At 33.9% G+C, this 17,281-nt stretch overlaps 1 protein-coding gene and 1 long non-coding RNA gene across 2 annotated transcripts; both read right to left on the bottom strand.

Annotated features, from left to right (window-relative positions):
- Positions 1 to 2,263: 2,263 nt before the first annotated feature.
- On the bottom strand, positions 2,264 to 7,023 carry LOC122010150. Its single transcript, XM_042566578.1, has 4 exons — positions 5,318 to 7,023; positions 3,753 to 3,899; positions 3,122 to 3,238; positions 2,264 to 3,024 (listed from the first exon to the last, which is right to left on the bottom strand). The coding sequence occupies exons 1-4, from the start codon at positions 6,827 to 6,829 to the stop codon at positions 2,395 to 2,397; spliced, it is 2,406 nt and encodes an 801-aa protein (XP_042422512.1). The 5' UTR covers positions 6,830 to 7,023; the 3' UTR covers positions 2,264 to 2,394.
- A 1,178-nt stretch (positions 7,024 to 8,201) lies between these two features.
- LOC122010149 lies at positions 8,202 to 17,171 on the bottom strand. The gene is made up of 2 exons (XR_006119798.1): positions 16,962 to 17,171; positions 8,202 to 8,740 (listed from the first exon to the last, which is right to left on the bottom strand). It is a non-coding gene; the product is annotated as an uncharacterized LOC122010149 (long non-coding RNA).
- Between the last annotated feature and the right edge of the window lie 110 nt (positions 17,172 to 17,281).

Raw genomic sequence — 17,281 nt, 5'->3', positions numbered from 1 at the left:
TCTCCCACCAATGCAAAGGTTGGACCATGAATTACTCCAGCTTTTACGGACTAGAGGATCCACCCCCGCTTTTCCCACCCCCTCTTACACTCTCCCCTCCCGGCCCCACTTGATTGTTTATCTTTATACCCTTTTCCCTTATTCTGAAGTCCACGGTTTTTTTTTAAGTTTTGTTTTTTTTTATTGGTTTTGTTTTTTTTGTTAATCATTTTTTTTATCAATTTTATTTTTTAAAATAAATTTTTTATTATATGTTTATAATTTTTTTATTTATTTTTTAGTTGTAGATTTTAAGAGTTACTATTTATAAAAATTTTAAAAAATATAAAAATATGGATCAAAATAAAAATTATATACACGAAACTAATAAAAATACTAACAATTAATAGTAACACATTTATATCTTATGAATAAACACTTTTTTCAAATGAAGGGTGTATGTATTAATGCATAAAAAATATTGTCTTCAAATTCTGCTCTCAACGCGTTTGGTGGTGATTGTCTATTATTTCGTACCACAAATGAACATGTGTCCTATAACGAGTGACTCATCCTTTAGCTTCGTTCGATGAATGTTACCATCACCACGTTGGAATGGGTGGTACAGGGTAATGAGAGTATAAGAAAATTTGCATGAAGTGATTGTCAATATGGGCAATAACTATTTCTCGACGCTCTTGGTTTGGAATTGGAGGAGTTCTTAATAGTAAATGAGTAAAACTCCCAACATTCTCATTAAATGTATGCATGCAGTACAAGATTGTATCTTGATATAAAATAAAAAATTGATAAAAAAATAATAAACAAACTAATTTAAAAAATTAAAAAAAAAATTGATTAAAAATAAAATTAAATAAAATTTAAAAAATATGATAAAATAATAAATAAAATTGATTAAAAATAAAACTAAATAAAAATTAAATCAAATTTAAAAATATATAATATTGATGAGAAAAAATAATAAATAAAATTAATTTAAAAAATTAAATTAAATTAAAATGAAAAAAAAAAGAAAGAGGAGGATAGAAGTGTCATTTGGAAGGGAGAGAGAAGAGGAGGGTGCTATCGGATGGGAGGGGGGAAAAGCAATTTACATCCCTGGATAAGTTGATAAATATGGATTGCCTGCCAAGGACGCCTCAAGTTTACCTAAGGCCTAGGTAAAAATATTAAAAAAAAAAATAGACTCTGATGTTTTTTTTTTTGAAAATATTAAAACTATATCCCTCCATTTGGATTATTTTTATTCTTTCTTCGTTGAGTCCAAAACTATTTTTAGGACAACGTTGCCATTTTGACCAATACTGTGTAAGAAATTACTTAGGTTTTTCCTAAGGATGTTTAGATCCATCCATGATTTATCCTTTATACAGAACATCTCATCTTGTAATTCTCCTTTATTCCACGTTTATTATGAATCATTCTAAATTAGATACTATGACTAATAAAAATCTAGGGTTCATCATACAAAAATTGAAAAAAAAAAAAATATTTAAAAAGACTAGCATACTTTGAATTTGTATGGATAAAAAATTTTTAATTCATATTCTTGTCGAGGAACCAGAAAAGAGCGCAAAAAAATTTTTTAACATTGGTAGCGATCAGAGAATCATCGACGAGGATGAGACACGAATCATCGATGAAAAAATGAGATGATGACGGTTAAGATTTTAAGAGATTGCAAAACAGAAAGAGTTGATTATGTCTTTAAATCAGGCATATAATTAAATGGATTAATGTTGTCTAATTGACCATTACAAAATGCCATGAAAAAAATAAAATAAAATTGAGTCTAAAATAAGGTAGGTAGAATTTCATATAAAATTGAGAATGCAATTAATGCTAGGATCGAAGCAGCATGCATCTGTTAATGCTCACCAATTATAGATTTGGTAAAAATAATGGTGGCTTTTCAAAGATTTTGTAAAATAATGGGCCCAATTTTATTAAAGCCCTAAGCATAGACCGTAATGATCTATCTCAAGCCCGATCTGTCCTCCTTCACCTCTGCGATGACGTCCACATGGGGCCTCATCAGCTTCTGCAGTACTAGCGGCGACGGCAGCCTCATCAGCTTCTACAGTACCAGCGGCGGCAGCACATTGCAGGCGAGCTTCTGCAGTACCAGCGGCGGCAGCACATTGCAGGTGGTCAGGACTTGTACATGCATTGTTTATCATCAACACTCAACACCATTTCAATGAGTACTGAACAAATCAAACACCAGAGTTCAATTCAGAAAACTGAAATGACACAAACCTCGTGTGAACTTTTCATGATATTTTAAGCAGGTAGGTATGAATCATGTATGTATGACTGTACACATTTAGTTTACTTCCGTGATGCGTCAAAGGCTACATTAACCGTGCGAGATGGATTTCATGGAGAAGTGTCTCAAGGGTTGGTTACAAAAACCGCAGAGAAGAGCTTCTTCAGCAGACAGAAAGTAAAATATAGCAGCAGCAGCATTGCGAATTTCTTGGAGGCCAACACCCTCAAGTTGATCCTCATCTTATGTGATCTCATGAACTTCACTACTACATTACCAAACAGACTGAACAACGAACCGACGAGCTCCAACAACATGGTTATTGCTTCCTTTGGTCCAAGCACTTCATTGCTACTTAAATGCACAATGGTTGGGCTGGTCGGGCTGGTCGAGTTGCCCTCATCGACATGGTTGAGACCAAGAAGCTCGTTCAACCAATTAGAGAATCTGATCAACAGGTTTGCTAACCATGCCACTTCAGTGTCACAGATTGGCCGTCGCATCCAATCGCCTTTATATTTTAAATTGGCCCAGGATCGTTCTCCAACACTTGGGTGCTTGGGAGTGAATAACTCATTTCGTGAATGATGGATATCATGAGTTTGAGAGGTCATAAGTGTACGCGAGCCAGATTTCCTGGCTGAGATACCAAAAAGAACAAACATCTTTGATCTAATTGCATCCAAAGCCTGCATGTTACTAGATACATCCCCAGAAGACATTTGGATCTCATGTTCAGCCCGTAGAACGAATAACTGAAGAGACAATAATGATAGTCATCAGACAAAAATTGTTTTTGACACGACCAAAATAACAGAAAAGGAACAAAATTCCAAACATAATAAAATATACCTGAAGTAGGTTATGTGCTCCATCTTCACTGTCACTGAAAAGTTTCAATTCATGGTTCCAGTTCTCATGTAAGAAAGATCCATCTGCTTCAGTCTCATAAAGGCCATCCTCCCAATCCTTAACAAAAACCAACATGTACATTCAATTTTCATACGACAACAAAGGTGGAATAAGAGTAAAGTTAGAGTTAAAACTAGAAGACCACTATAAACTGCTTGGCGAAGTCAAAATATAGTGACAATCAAATTTTTTACTATCAGCGTCCCTTGGTTATTGAAATATTTCTGTAACAAAGAATTCCATTTTCATTCATCTCAACGTTCTGTTGCTCATAAATTTATTTACCAAGCTTCTTTCTAGTTGAACCAAAAATTGGTGTGAACATTTACAACAAAGCTCAAAGAATCATGCCAAGACACCAATAACCAAAAATTGGTGAGCAAATTTTACAACCAAGCTTAAAGATTCATGCAAAGACACCAAGTATTCACTAACTTGTACCAAGTAGGAGACTGGGTGGGTGGCATGTATTACTGATATAGTATATAAATTAAAAGGCTAGAAATAACTGACAACAGAATGGGAAATTAAAATACAGATTTGGAACAACTCAGGAAGGATAAAATGTTACCTGCAATTGTTCATGGATGGATGATACATATTTCTGCATGTCATTAGAAGAATATACAGCAGCACTGGCTGGTTTGGAATGGTAAGCAACACTAACTTTCTGAAGAAGGTCCAGCAGTTGTTTGGATGCAGTCATAATGTCTAATACCTGTCAATGCACTGACTATTAATAAAATTAAAATTGATTAAGACTACTTTAGCCAGAGAATTGCAGTATCACGGAAAATTAAGAAGAAAAGGCAGAAAACTAACCTAAGACATGTGTAATTAAAAGCTTTGAATCCATCATAGTAAAAAAGATCAATATGCCCATGCTAACTCAAGTTATCCATATTATAACATTAGATATTATTTACACATCCATTTGCCAAATCAGTGTTGTTAATATGATTAATTCTACAAGAGGCACTGAAGCTATATTTTCCTGGTTCACAGTTAACATATCTGCTACATTTGCACCAATATACATATGAATTTGAAAAAAAAACTAATTTTGACTATTGTTTCTTGCATCAGATAAGACAATATGTGAATCGTTGAAGTACTTGGTTTTTCTTTTATGCATGTAGAAAGATTGTCTTGGGAACACGAACACTTTTCATGAAGTAAGCTTTCAGTGTTTGATATATGAGGTACTAGCATGCAAAAATTGTAGGTCCAGTAAAAGCATGACTTTCAGATTCTTCTTCTCGAGAAATCTATATGTAATTTACTTTATTCAATAAGTGCAATATTACCCAGATAAAAACATGTACGAGATTCTGCCAGATAAATAAAATTTATACTGGTCAACCTTTTCAATAGGCTTCAAGATAAACAAGATAAGTTGACTCAATACATTAGTAAAAATGTTTTTCTTCCATACTCTTAGCATTACGAAAAAGCAAGAATTCAGTGCATCACCAACCAGCAAAATTTTTTTTGGTACACGAATGCCTATATAACAACAACAATCAAGCCTTAACTAAGTCTTTTTTTAGTCTTCCTCTTCCTCCATACATTCCTTTTTTTGGTACACAAATGCATATAAATCTACTAAATACATGTTGCTATTCAAGATATCTAGCATATAGGAGCTAAATGGCATTCCAGTGTAGGTACTAAATAGAACATTAATTTTTTTTTAAAAAAAAACATATGATAAAATTAAATACAGAAAAAAGGCAGAAAACAACAATAGGATAACATAAGACTTGTTTATGTTAATTTTGTTTACTTGGATGGATGAAGTGTTGAAGGGGACACAGTAAGAGACATGAGAAGCATCTAATTCTGTGCTAACTCTTGTTCTTTTCCTTTCATAGAGCGGATAGTAATGTCTCTCCCAAATACATCTTAATGTCTATCATTGTTGGGTCACAGAATCACACCAAAACTACTCTCTCTAACAGATAAACATCAAACAAATAGCAATCCTAATAAATATGATATTCTCAACTATAAATACAAAATGAAATATGTATGCAAATAATTCCAAGCACCAACCATATAGATGTTAACAAGAAGCAGACAGAGAATTCAAATTGTATACATTAAGAAATTTGGGGTTTTCAGAGTAATTCAGACCTTCAGTACCATCTGGATAACTAAATCTGGATTTGTATGGAGAAACTTGTGGGCAAACCCAAGAAAGTGAACAACCAATGAACTGTAGAACAGATAATTTGATAAAACATAACTTTCAAAACCTGGTGAATAGTGTAATTCCATACAGTTCACATCCTTGCCACTGGTTTTTTTGTCCATGTTTTCTTTGCCCTTATTTTCTAAATCCTTTCTTTCTCCAAATTCAAATTCAGAAAAATCATCTGGACTAATCTTCCATGGCTCAAGATATGCCATCCACAAATAGAACACTTGTGAAGCATTCTTTATGAAAGACCCAATTGGACAAAAAAGAAAACTCCTCAGTATAAACCTATATAAAGGTCTCTGTATCATTTCATTCCAAGAAACAACTGAATTCTTGCAATAAAGCATCAAATTCTTTGAGTTAACAACATTCTGCGATCTCTTTAGGATAGGACTTTCACCAGACGCACTGTTCTCGTTCCCTCCACCAGCATCAGCTGGATTGTAGTTCAAATACTTCACAATCAACTTCAGCGCATCTCCTAGACCAGGGGTAGGAGGAGTGCCCCTTAGCAGTGCCCTGAATGGAAAGGTCAAACCAAAAGAGCGGCAGAACTTCAATTGGAGGGGTGAAAAATCATTATCAAGCATCCAAAAGTGGACAAAAGTATCAACCATAAATTCAGCCTGCAGGAAAGTGGTGTCATCATGGCTAAAAGAATAGTGAAGTAGAGAACTGCGATAGGGCTGGCTGGAATCTGGCTGATCTTTTGGCACGAAGGCTCTAAGATACGCATAGAGAAGCTGGAGATACAAATTACCACCCGACTTCTGGCCAGGTCTCCTAGTAGCACCAGATAGAACGGAAAGCGACGAGGTCCAATTCTCCAACCTGAACGTCCTGCTCTTCTGATTCACATCGGGGCTAGAGTTCTCACTGTTACCTCTACAAACGGGGTAGTAGGCAAACCAAAATAAATAATACTCAAAAGCATTGAGCTCAATATGGTACGGAGAACCATGGACTGGGTCCTCCTTAACTCTACCACTGAGAAGTGGGCATAGATCACAGATTTCGGAGCACGGTCGATCAGTCTGAAGCACAAACCGAATCCACTCCGGCAACCGCTCGAGGGGGAACACGTACCGGACAAGTTTTTGTTGGTCAATCGCGGCGATGGAGGAGAACAACACGCCGTCGGGAGAGAGAAGTGAGAAGAGGTGTCTAGAGAGAGTAAGATCGGCCGCAGCCTGGTCGATCCAGGCGGTGGAAGCAGGGCGGGTGGGTTGGGCGGCAGCAACGGAGGAAGGTGGAGGGACGTCGTCGAAGCCGAAGAGGCGGCAGATGAGGGAGGGGAAGGCAATGGAGAAGAAGGCACGACTCTGGTCGGAGGCGTGGCGGCGGAGGAAGGCATCCACGGCGGAGCAGGCGGCGTCGATCTGGGGCGGGGCGGAGGCGGAGAGGATGGAGGCGGCGATGTCCTGCGCCCTGTTCTGGGAGTCCATGGCAGGGAGCGGGTGCGGTGTTCCTCTCTAGGGTTTTGAAGGGGAGGGGAGTTGGTAACATTTAAATGGTGGAAGGGTGCGTTGCTCTCATCTCGAGAACGAACTAGAAGATGAGAGAGAGAAAGATGACCTGGCAGGAAACAACTATGGAGACCCGCTTCCACGTGGCATCTGATCAATTAAGTTCAACAACATGGGTTGGGCCGGGCTGGTCGATAATGGGCCGGAGATCCAATAAAAAAATAAAATAAGAGTTTCAAAACTATGGGTTATCCAAATTTTTCCAGTTCTAAAATGAATAATGAATAAATTTGAAAAAGTAAACTCAATTTATTTATTTGAATTTAAGAAGGTGAAAATATATGAACCAAATGAAAATACAAAAAATTTAAAAGATAATAATAAGATTAATGACCATGCAAATTCAATCTATGAATTAACCGTATTTCTGGATTCTATTGTTATAAGTGACATTCTTCTCAATTCTCATATATCAACTTTATTAAACTTAGAAAATTATTTTCTACTATACATTACATTAACTATTTTAAAATTTATCTTTTTACTACCCACTATATTAACTATTATAAAATTTTTATTATCTTTATTTTTTTTATTATTTTCTTTTCTCTTCTATTTTTTATTATTTTTCCTCTCTCCTATATAATATCTATTTTTCATTACCCAATTCATTCTCTTTAATTTTTCTCTCTCTCATTAAATGATATTTTAATATTTTGAGAATAGATTTTATTTTTTAAATTTTAAAAAATACTATTCATCATGAAATCTAAAAAACGAATAGGATAACTAATGTAAATATTTTTTTTTATGTAAAACATAAGGAGACATTTGATTTGTATTTTCGACGCTGTTTTCTATTTTCATTTTATGAAAAAATAAAAAACGTATTTGGTTTGTGTTTTCCATGTTCATTTTTAAGAAAATGAGAAAATATTTTCTAATAAAACGAAAACTACGAAAAAATCATTTTCTAAAAAATGAAAAACGCTAAATTTTACAAAAAATTCTATGTTCAAAAGAAGTTGATATAAATACTTTAAAGTGTTATGTTGTGTTTTTTTCCTAATCTTATAGAGCCCTAGGAGGCCATTAAGATGCTCAATGAAACAATATTTTGTTTGTTGTGATTTTTTACACATTGAGATGCTAAATGAAACAATTGTTGCTTGCCTATTTTTGTTTAAAAACATATTTGACACGAAATTACAAATAAGAAAAATAAGTTGTAAAAATTTGTTTACAGCTCACTCTGAGGTAAAATAAGAAACAATCTTGAAGCTAGAGTTATCGAGCCAGCCATGAGCAAAGTCAAGATCATACAGGTAATTCTGTAATTGAACAGTCAAGATCATGCGAAGTAAAATCACTTTATAGGAATTGTTCATCATCTCACAAACAAGAGATCCCTTACTGACTTAAATACTTGGAAGATAATAATAATAATAATTTTTTTAAAAAAATCAACCCATTAACATTTATAGTGTACTAGTAAAAATCCAGCAGGTTAAAAGTTTGCAAAAAAAATGGAAATGAAAGAATTAAACTTATCAAACTAGAAATATAATGGCCCATATACTTTTGCTGAACCATCTTTACATTTGTGTTTATCTACCACCTTTGAGTAGGCAGGGTAAAGTCTCCTTCCACAAGGTTAGCTTGTATTGCTTCGTTATCATCATCCAATACCAACAACAGTTCTTGTGCAAGCTACCGACTGCCTGAAGCCTTGTCTCAATATTCCTCCAACCGCAGACTGCCATATCGACCATCCTAAACACAATGCAATAGCAGTGACTACAAGAACTGCATCAACCCAAGCACAGCAAACGAACCTCAGGATGGGATGAGCTACAAATGTATAATTTCATGATGGCCAACATCAGATGCCTGCACACAAACAAATAGAAGTTTATATGAAATTATAACATGCTATCTGTATCACATATATTGGACATGAACGTGTGCACAAAAGAAGCAAGCTGCTAATGAAAAATTCTGGGCAATCTCTTGGAAATGCAATGTTCCTGCCATAACGTATACTGAGTATTTTTGCAAGCACTAAGCCTAAAGATGTACGTGAATGCATCACGAGGAGACTACCCCTCAGCATCAACCATAGGATGCAAACACTTGCACTACTGTAGGTGATCCTACTACCTTCCACACAAAAAGAACCATCACTGTTTCACTGTGTGAATGGCTAACTAGTCACCATACAACCCTTGAGCGATCAAGGATCCATGTTCATCCCTTGAAAAATAAAATATCATGTCATGCCACCCGAAAAGAAAGATTTTTTCCATTCCGACATGGAACCGACTCAACACACACGACAATTTCGCATGCATCATTATGTGCATCACAGGCGCACAACAAAAGGACAACGGACCTTCTATCATCATATAAAGACTTACCTGAAAGTATTGGCGAAGACAATCGAAAAAAAATTAGCTCGGTAGGCTACTAGCGAGAGATTAGTAGTAGCGGCGACGTAGCGAATGCCAATCAAGAAAAAATCACACGGAAGAGAAGCTGGAAACAGGAATGGCAAAATCACATGGAAAAGTAGGATTTTATATAAAAAAAAATTAATTAAAACAATTATAGTATATTATATAATTTATAATTAATCAATATATAAATTATAATAATATATTATATAAATTAATAATTAATTAATATAATTATAATATATAATTTTATATTTTACTAAAAATATAGAAAATTAAAATAGATTAAAATTTTATAAAATTATTTAAAACAATTTTAAAATTTTTTTAAAAAATAAAATTTTATAAAAAATTCTAAAAAATTTAGTTGTTAAAAAAAATTTAAAATTATATATAAATTTTCCAAATAAATTTGATTTTAAAATACAATATAAGTTATACATATATAACTATAATATTTAATATATATTATTTAAAATATTCATAAACTATAATTATATAAATATATATTATATAAATTTTAAAAAATTATATAATTATTATATATAAATTAGATTTTTTATGTTAATTTAATCTATATTTCTTTCTATTTTTAACTTCTTACTTCGTAACACATTTTAAAGCTACATTTGAGATTTTTTACTTCTTGTTGATATGTATGTCTACAATTTTTTCTGACTTCTTTTTCTCTTGCTTCCTAATATATGTGTCGTATCACGATTTCAAACTCAATTAATTTACCAAACCTTCTTCGACACAAACGTAGTATAGAAATGATGTAATCTTAAGTTAGTGTTATTTGTGATTTTGGCCATAGAAATAGGGGGTTTATATTTTTGGGAACTAAACCTAATAATTGAAAAGTAAAGCAAGTGATGGAAACCTATTCTAACCTAATTGGCATGGAACGATGCCTAATCTAACCTACTTGCTAAGTAAGAAACATTCCATTGAACACTAGGTGGTCATGAAGCAATTGAATGTGTGCAATTTAAACATGGGAGATCATCAATTTAATACAAGCATTCATCAATCACACATGCAATTCTGAAGTCAAGTTGCTCCTCTTCTATCCAAAGAGGGGGAGTTGGTTCGAAGTTGTGAAAGTGGTTGTTGTCTGGTAGTGTCGAAGATGAGCTCTCCTTCTCTTCTAAGGGATGGAACTCTATTTCCACCTCTTCTAACCTGAGGAGGAGGTGGCCGCAGATGATAAAGACTAGTGGAAGAGAGCAAACTCTCCTCTTCTAACTCGAAGATAAGTATGAAGCTCTGAAGGTGGACGACGACTGCCCGGAGACGATGGAGGTGTTGCCCTCTCCTCGTCTATCCTAAAGAGGAGAGCGGGCTATGGGGGACTGCCAGAGGAGATGAGCTCCTCCACCAGGAGTTACTGACGGAGAAGATGGAGCAAGCTTTGGTTCCTTCTCTTCTAACCCAAAGAGAAGTGGTCAACTGTGAGGATGGTGGTTAGATCTCCCTCTTCTAACCCGAAGAGGAAGATGATTGGCTCGGTAGAGCTTAATGGAGGAGAAGAATGAAGGGAAGTGGGCTGTCGGTGGAGAGAGTGGTCAACCATTAGGGAGAAGGGGTGCTTGGTCTCGAAATCTGGTGATAAATGGCGTTCCCCTCTCCTAGTGCGAGAGGAAGGAAAAAGAGGATTGGAGATCAAAAATTAGATTTTCCCCTTCCTTGGATGCCTTAAATCTCGATCAACGGATGAAATCTTCTTTTCCTTGAATACTCTCTCAACCATTGGATGACATGATCTTGATAAACGACTAGGATGCTCTAGATCTGGATGAAGAATCCAGATGAATCTAGATCTCCATCAACGGTCTAGATCACTTCCCTAAAAAACAAGATGCACAATTTTAAATTTAAGAATAATTATATCATGATTCTAAATATATCTTAATTTGTAAAACATGATAAAACATGATATAAATCAATAATTAATGATATGAGAGAATAGAAACGTTAAATATAAGCCAACATAATTTCCTAAAATATTTGTCATCAGTTCCTCTTACTTGCAACTAAGAAAAGGAAAATTATATCAAGGTTTTAAATATATCTCAACTTGTAAAACATGAATAAATAAAAAGGATAGTAAGATGCGAAGCTCCCGCCATGTGAGTTATGAGGAAGGATCCATCATACGCACCCTTACCTACTTTTTAGCTATTTTTAGGATTCGAACCCGTGACCTTTTGATCACATGGCAATAACTTTACCGTTACGCTAAAGCTCCCCTTTGTATGAGAGAATAAAAACATTAAATATAAAAGCTAAAATAATGTGCTAAAATATTCGTTATCACTTCCTCTTACTAGTATTTATAAAAGAATGCAAACTTCAAAAAAGAAAAGTAAATCTACTACAATTCCTTACAACTAAGAAAAGAAAAATTATATCAAAGGTTTTAAATATAAGTTACATGATATAAATCAATAATTAATGTTATGAGAGAATAAAGACGTTAAATATAAAAACCAAAATAATGCGCTGAAATATTCGTTATCACTTCCTCTTTCTTGTATTTATAAAAGCACGCAAGCTTTAGAAAAGAAAAGTTACTACAATTCCTTAAAACTAAGAACAGAAAAATAATATCAAGGATCTAAATATATCTCAACAAGTAAAATACAATAATTAATGGTATGAGAGAATAAAAACATTAAATATAAAAGCCAAAATAATGTGCTAAAATGTTCGTTATCACTTCCTCTTACTTGTATTTATAAAAGTACACAAGCTTCAGAAAAAAAAAAGTAAATCTACTACAAGTCCTTACAACTAAGAAAACATTTCATGAGTCATATGATAAGAAGGAATCTTGTACATGCATGTTGAAACAGCATCCAATTGGTTCTTCAACTGCTCAAAGTAAGTCTTTAGTTATTAAGAATTAGTGCCCTCAAAAGTAAATGCCTTTATTGGTTGATGATAGTAGTGACAGCGAAAGTTAACTATCCATCGTGTTAATGAGGTTTTCTTCTTATGTAGAGGGAAATGATGAAGACTGAGTGGATGAAACTATCGATGTGCTGGCCATATTAGACAATTGTTATTAAAACGACTATAATATACCAAATAAAGATCAACTTTATCTCAAATATGACTAGCACATCAAAAGTTTCATCCACCCAACCTCCATCACTTTCTTTTACATAAGAAGAAAATGTCAACAACATGATGGATAACTAAAATTCAATGTCACTACGGCCGCCAAACAATAAAGGCATCTACTTTTGAGAGCACTAACTCTCAATAATTAAAGACTTACTCAATTGAAGAACCAATTGAGTTCTGCCTTAACATGCATGTACAAGATTATTTCTTATCTTGTGACTAAATACTCACTGCGATGTTTTCTTAGTTGTGAGGAACTATGCTTTCTTAGTTGTAAGGAACTGTATTAGATTTAATTTTCTTTTCTGAAGCCTGCATGCTTTTATAAATATAACATTAATGTAAGAGGAAGTGATAACGAGCATTTTAGCACATTATTTTGGCTCTTATATTTAGCATTTTTATTTTCTCATATAGTTAATTATTCATTTATATCATGTTTTACGAGTTAAGATCTATATGGAACCTTGATCATTTTTCCTATTATTCAAGGAAAAGAAGATCTCATCTATTGATCCAGATTCAAAGCATCCAAAAGTTCATCCTTCATCCAAGGAAAGAAGAGATTCTTAAGCCCGAATCCACTCAAGTCTAATGGATCCTCAAATCCAATCCATTGATTCAAATCGAAGTAAATCCAATGGTTGAGGGGAAAATCTGATTTTTAATCCCTAATCTCCTTTTCTATTCTCTCAGACCAGGGGAGGAGAACGCTTTCTATTACTGCACACTGAGACCCAGCAACCCTATCCCTCATGGCCGACAACCTCTCTCTCCACCATCGGCCGACTTCCCTCCTCCCTCTCCATCTCTTCTCCACTGAAAGTCAAAGCTCGGTTAGTTTCATCTACTCAAAATCATGCTTACGTTAACTTCTATCTATAGTTATGAATATGTGCTTAAAGTACTAAAATTTATGATTCTTCTTATGTTGTGTTTTGTTAATTATGTCGCATATTTACTAGTGAGAGATACTTGCGAGGTCTGTGGACTCACAATGTAAATGTTTCAAGTAGTGACGATGGTAAAGGGTGCGTTTGGTTCAAATTATCATGTATAATCTTGGTTATGTGATTATCCTAGGTAATGCAACAAAAATTATTGGTTCAACCTAGGTAATCACATAACCAAGATTAAGGAATAAAACATAACTAAATATTATTGGTTCAACCTAGGTAATGTAACAAAAATTTATTTGTTTAAAGATTTTAATGAATAACCTAATTTAATATTTTAGTATATTACCCTCAGTTACAAAACAAATCATACATATTATTATTATTATTATTATTATTTAAACTCTATGTTTTCTTTTGTTATTATTTTTTTTACATTTTTAAAATTTTTAAATTTTAAATTTTAAATTTTTTTAATTTTAATTTTAATTATTTTTTAATTACATTTTCCCTATTTTTTAACCTTAGAATTAAAAAAAAACTTCAGTTTTCCGATTTCGGGTTGCATGTATGTTTTTCGACATGTCGAGCATGGAACATTACTCGAGAATCATCAATTACCTAAATCGAACAGGATTTTTATTGATGACCACGTATGGATAACCAAGGTTATCAAGGATAACCCTAAACAAACACACCCTAAAGGTTACTTTAGTGAGTTATGTATATGGTGTCATGAGTAGGGTATAAGGGTCTTTTCAGTTGGAAGGGAAAAAAAACAGAAGAGTCTATACATGACATCTAAATTTCTAAAATTCCAACTAAAGTTCTAATTCCTAGTTTTCTTACAAAAAAGAACAAAAAGAACCCTAATTAGAGAGAGAAGGTCCAAGAAACACGAGGTAGGCATATTTCTTTGGTCACTCTTGAACATTAGAACACCTTTAATTCTGTTGTTCTTCTCCTACCGTTCTACCCATAGCTCACAGGTTCATCCAAAGTTAGTGGTCAACAATAAGCTTAGAAACATAAGCTTAAGAACTCTGGACCAATGATTTTACACCTATTTTGGTATTAGAACTGCTACAACTGAGTTGTCACACATTTTTAGCAACTACAATTTCATAGCTCAATAATATGAAATTTTTATAGTAAAATTGTTCGGAGCCTCTGAAAAAAATTTAACAGCACTTTTTAAGCTTGAAATTAGGCTATAACGAATTTCAGACCATATCAAATATACATTTCTAAACAAGCTTTGATTTAATATATTGTGCAACTCGTAATTCAACTCGAGTCAAAAGTAATGGTATGTGAGATTTAACATTCACGTTGAAACAACTATGGTAAATGTTAAAAACTCAACTTTGTGATATATTGAACTATGAAACTCATAATATATATTAAATTGAAGCTCATTCCGATATTACAACTGATTATAAGTTGGAACCTGTAACAACCAAGTTGAGTCAAAAGTGATGGTATGTGAGATTTAAAATTCACGTTGAAACAACTACAGTAAATGTTAAAAACTAAACTTTGAGATGTCATAACTTTTAAGTTAGATTAACCTATGGAACTCATAATATATATCAAATTAGAGCTCGTTCGTTCCGATATTACAAGGTGGAACCCGTAACAACCAAGTTTCGGGCCCAAAAAAATGTCATTTAAATTCTTTTTGAAGGTTTTGAATAATTTTAGTCTTAAATTTTTTTTCTATTGTAATAGCTACGGAACCATTGAGTAGCTATGGGACTGTATATGCTACAACAGCTACAGGTCATAGCTGCTATCCCATTACTACAATGTGTCGATTTAGATAGAAAAAAATAAGAAAGAAATAATAATGAGAATAAATGGCTATTGTTTAGTAAAGGGTAATTGGGTAATTGTATATAAGGGTAGGGCGCTCTTTGATAAAAAAAATCAAAATAGATCTTAATAATTTCAAAAAAAGTACCCTTTTTGACTTTTGCCCATAGAATTAAAAATCTGTTGTGTTATTGCTGAATCTCATTTTGTATGTGTGATATATATAGTTTTTTCACATTAGTATAATTGTAAAAAGTATCAGAAAAGAAATTTTAATCAATGCATTTAGTTGTTAATGATATCTTTGCATTAGTGTGATGTGAAAACCATTGTCTGTAAATGCATGTGATGAGTGAATTAAGGGGGTGTCATCATCCTTTGTAATCTTCAGATATTCAGGAACATGGAAATTTATTTTTATGTAAAACAAAAAAGATTTTAACCTTCATTAAAATTGAAGGCAATGTAGGTCAATGCACCTGAAAGGAAATCAAAATTGAATTTCCTCAACAGATGCAAGTACCAAGTTACTATAGGTGTGCTTACTGACCATTCACACAGACTTGCAGGCAACATAGCTGCACAGGTGCGACTGGCTAATTAGCCACCAAAACAAAGTCAAACAAAATAATAAAAAAGAGAATAATTAGCGGAAATAAACTAAACTATAATATGTCATGAAGAAACATGAAATGATATTTTTTTTAATTGTGTAAATCAATAATTTCTTAATGTGATCTTAGAATCTAATTATTTTATTGTCCTGGCCCAACCAGACCTATCAAATTTATTTGTGTTTTTGGGGGAGTATTTCAATACATATTAAGTTTTCCACTGATTGGGATTAAGTGAAATGTAGGTGAATGCACCTGAGAAGAAATGTCAATGGATGCAATAACCAAGTAACTATAGGTAAGCTTACTGACCATTCACACAGTGTTTGCAGCTACCATAGCTGCATGGGTGTGATTGGCCGCTAAGCCACCAACAGCAAGTCAATCAAAAATATGAGCAAAACAGAGTATATTACCTATAGAGATGTCTAACATGTGGACTTTGAGCAAAAGGACCTAGCCTATACAGCAAAAGAAAGCAAATAGCTGAAACGAACTACTTAAGAAACATAAATCTAAATAAAATACATATGGAAGAACATTAGATGCATTACCAATCATCATCACAGCTCACAGGGAGAAGTTTAAAACTTTACCAAGTAGAAAAGGTTGTGTTTGTCATTTAAATTTCTCTCTTTGAAACATTCCTCCTCATTTCTGAGGAAACCTTCATGGTCAAAGAAATTTATCTCTAATTATCACAAGTCAAAAACCAAAAGGAGAAAACTCAACAAGAGGCGATTATCCCCTTTTTCAATTAGCTATTCGGATACTCTAGTTGTAATGAATGTCATGGTGATATGGTTAACAAAAACTAAAATACTGTTTATATCCGAGCAATTATTTTAATTATAAATGTTATGCATGTGTGGCCTGAAAGTTCAACTGCAATGTAGGCTAATGCACCGGAGAGGAACTTATATTACCTCAATGGATGCATAAACCTAGTTTCTATAGGTGTGCTTACTGACCAACACAAAGATTTGCAGCATGATAGCAGCAGGGAGTGGCTGGCCGCTAAGACACCAACACAGAGTCGAACAACAAATTATAGTAAAAACCGATCAGAACGAAAAAGAAAAGTACTAACGTTGATAAACTACCCGAGGAAGATCGATCTAGTCAAAAACTCCAGGAAGAAACCACTAGATGCATTATTGAAAAAAGCATCACAACTAACAAGAAAAATAGTTAACTTTACCTCGCCGAAAGAGAGGATCCATCGTTCAAAAGACAATGAATCCCATGCTCGATTTGGCTCTAAGAATCATCCATCCTTCTCGTTTCATCGAATACGAAACCTTGCCTCAGATTGTGATATGCCCAAACCCCCAAGCAAATGAGAAAGAACGAGATTGCAACAACACAAACACTGCGGCGGCGAACCAGGCGACGCCATTGGGGAGAGAGGACAGTCAAAAAACTAGGGTTAGGACGGGATTTATAGAGCAATTGGCAACCCAAATCTGACCGTTGGGTGTTTCGTACCTTGATTTCGTGGTGCAAGTCGTGTCTCAAGTA

This window comes from Zingiber officinale, chromosome 8A (genome assembly GCF_018446385.1).
Source record: "Zingiber officinale cultivar Zhangliang chromosome 8A, Zo_v1.1, whole genome shotgun sequence".
Taxonomy (NCBI): domain Eukaryota; kingdom Viridiplantae; phylum Streptophyta; class Magnoliopsida; order Zingiberales; family Zingiberaceae; genus Zingiber; species Zingiber officinale.
Note: the sequence above shows the minus strand (reverse complement) of the source record. Positions and strands in the feature narration are given on the sequence as shown.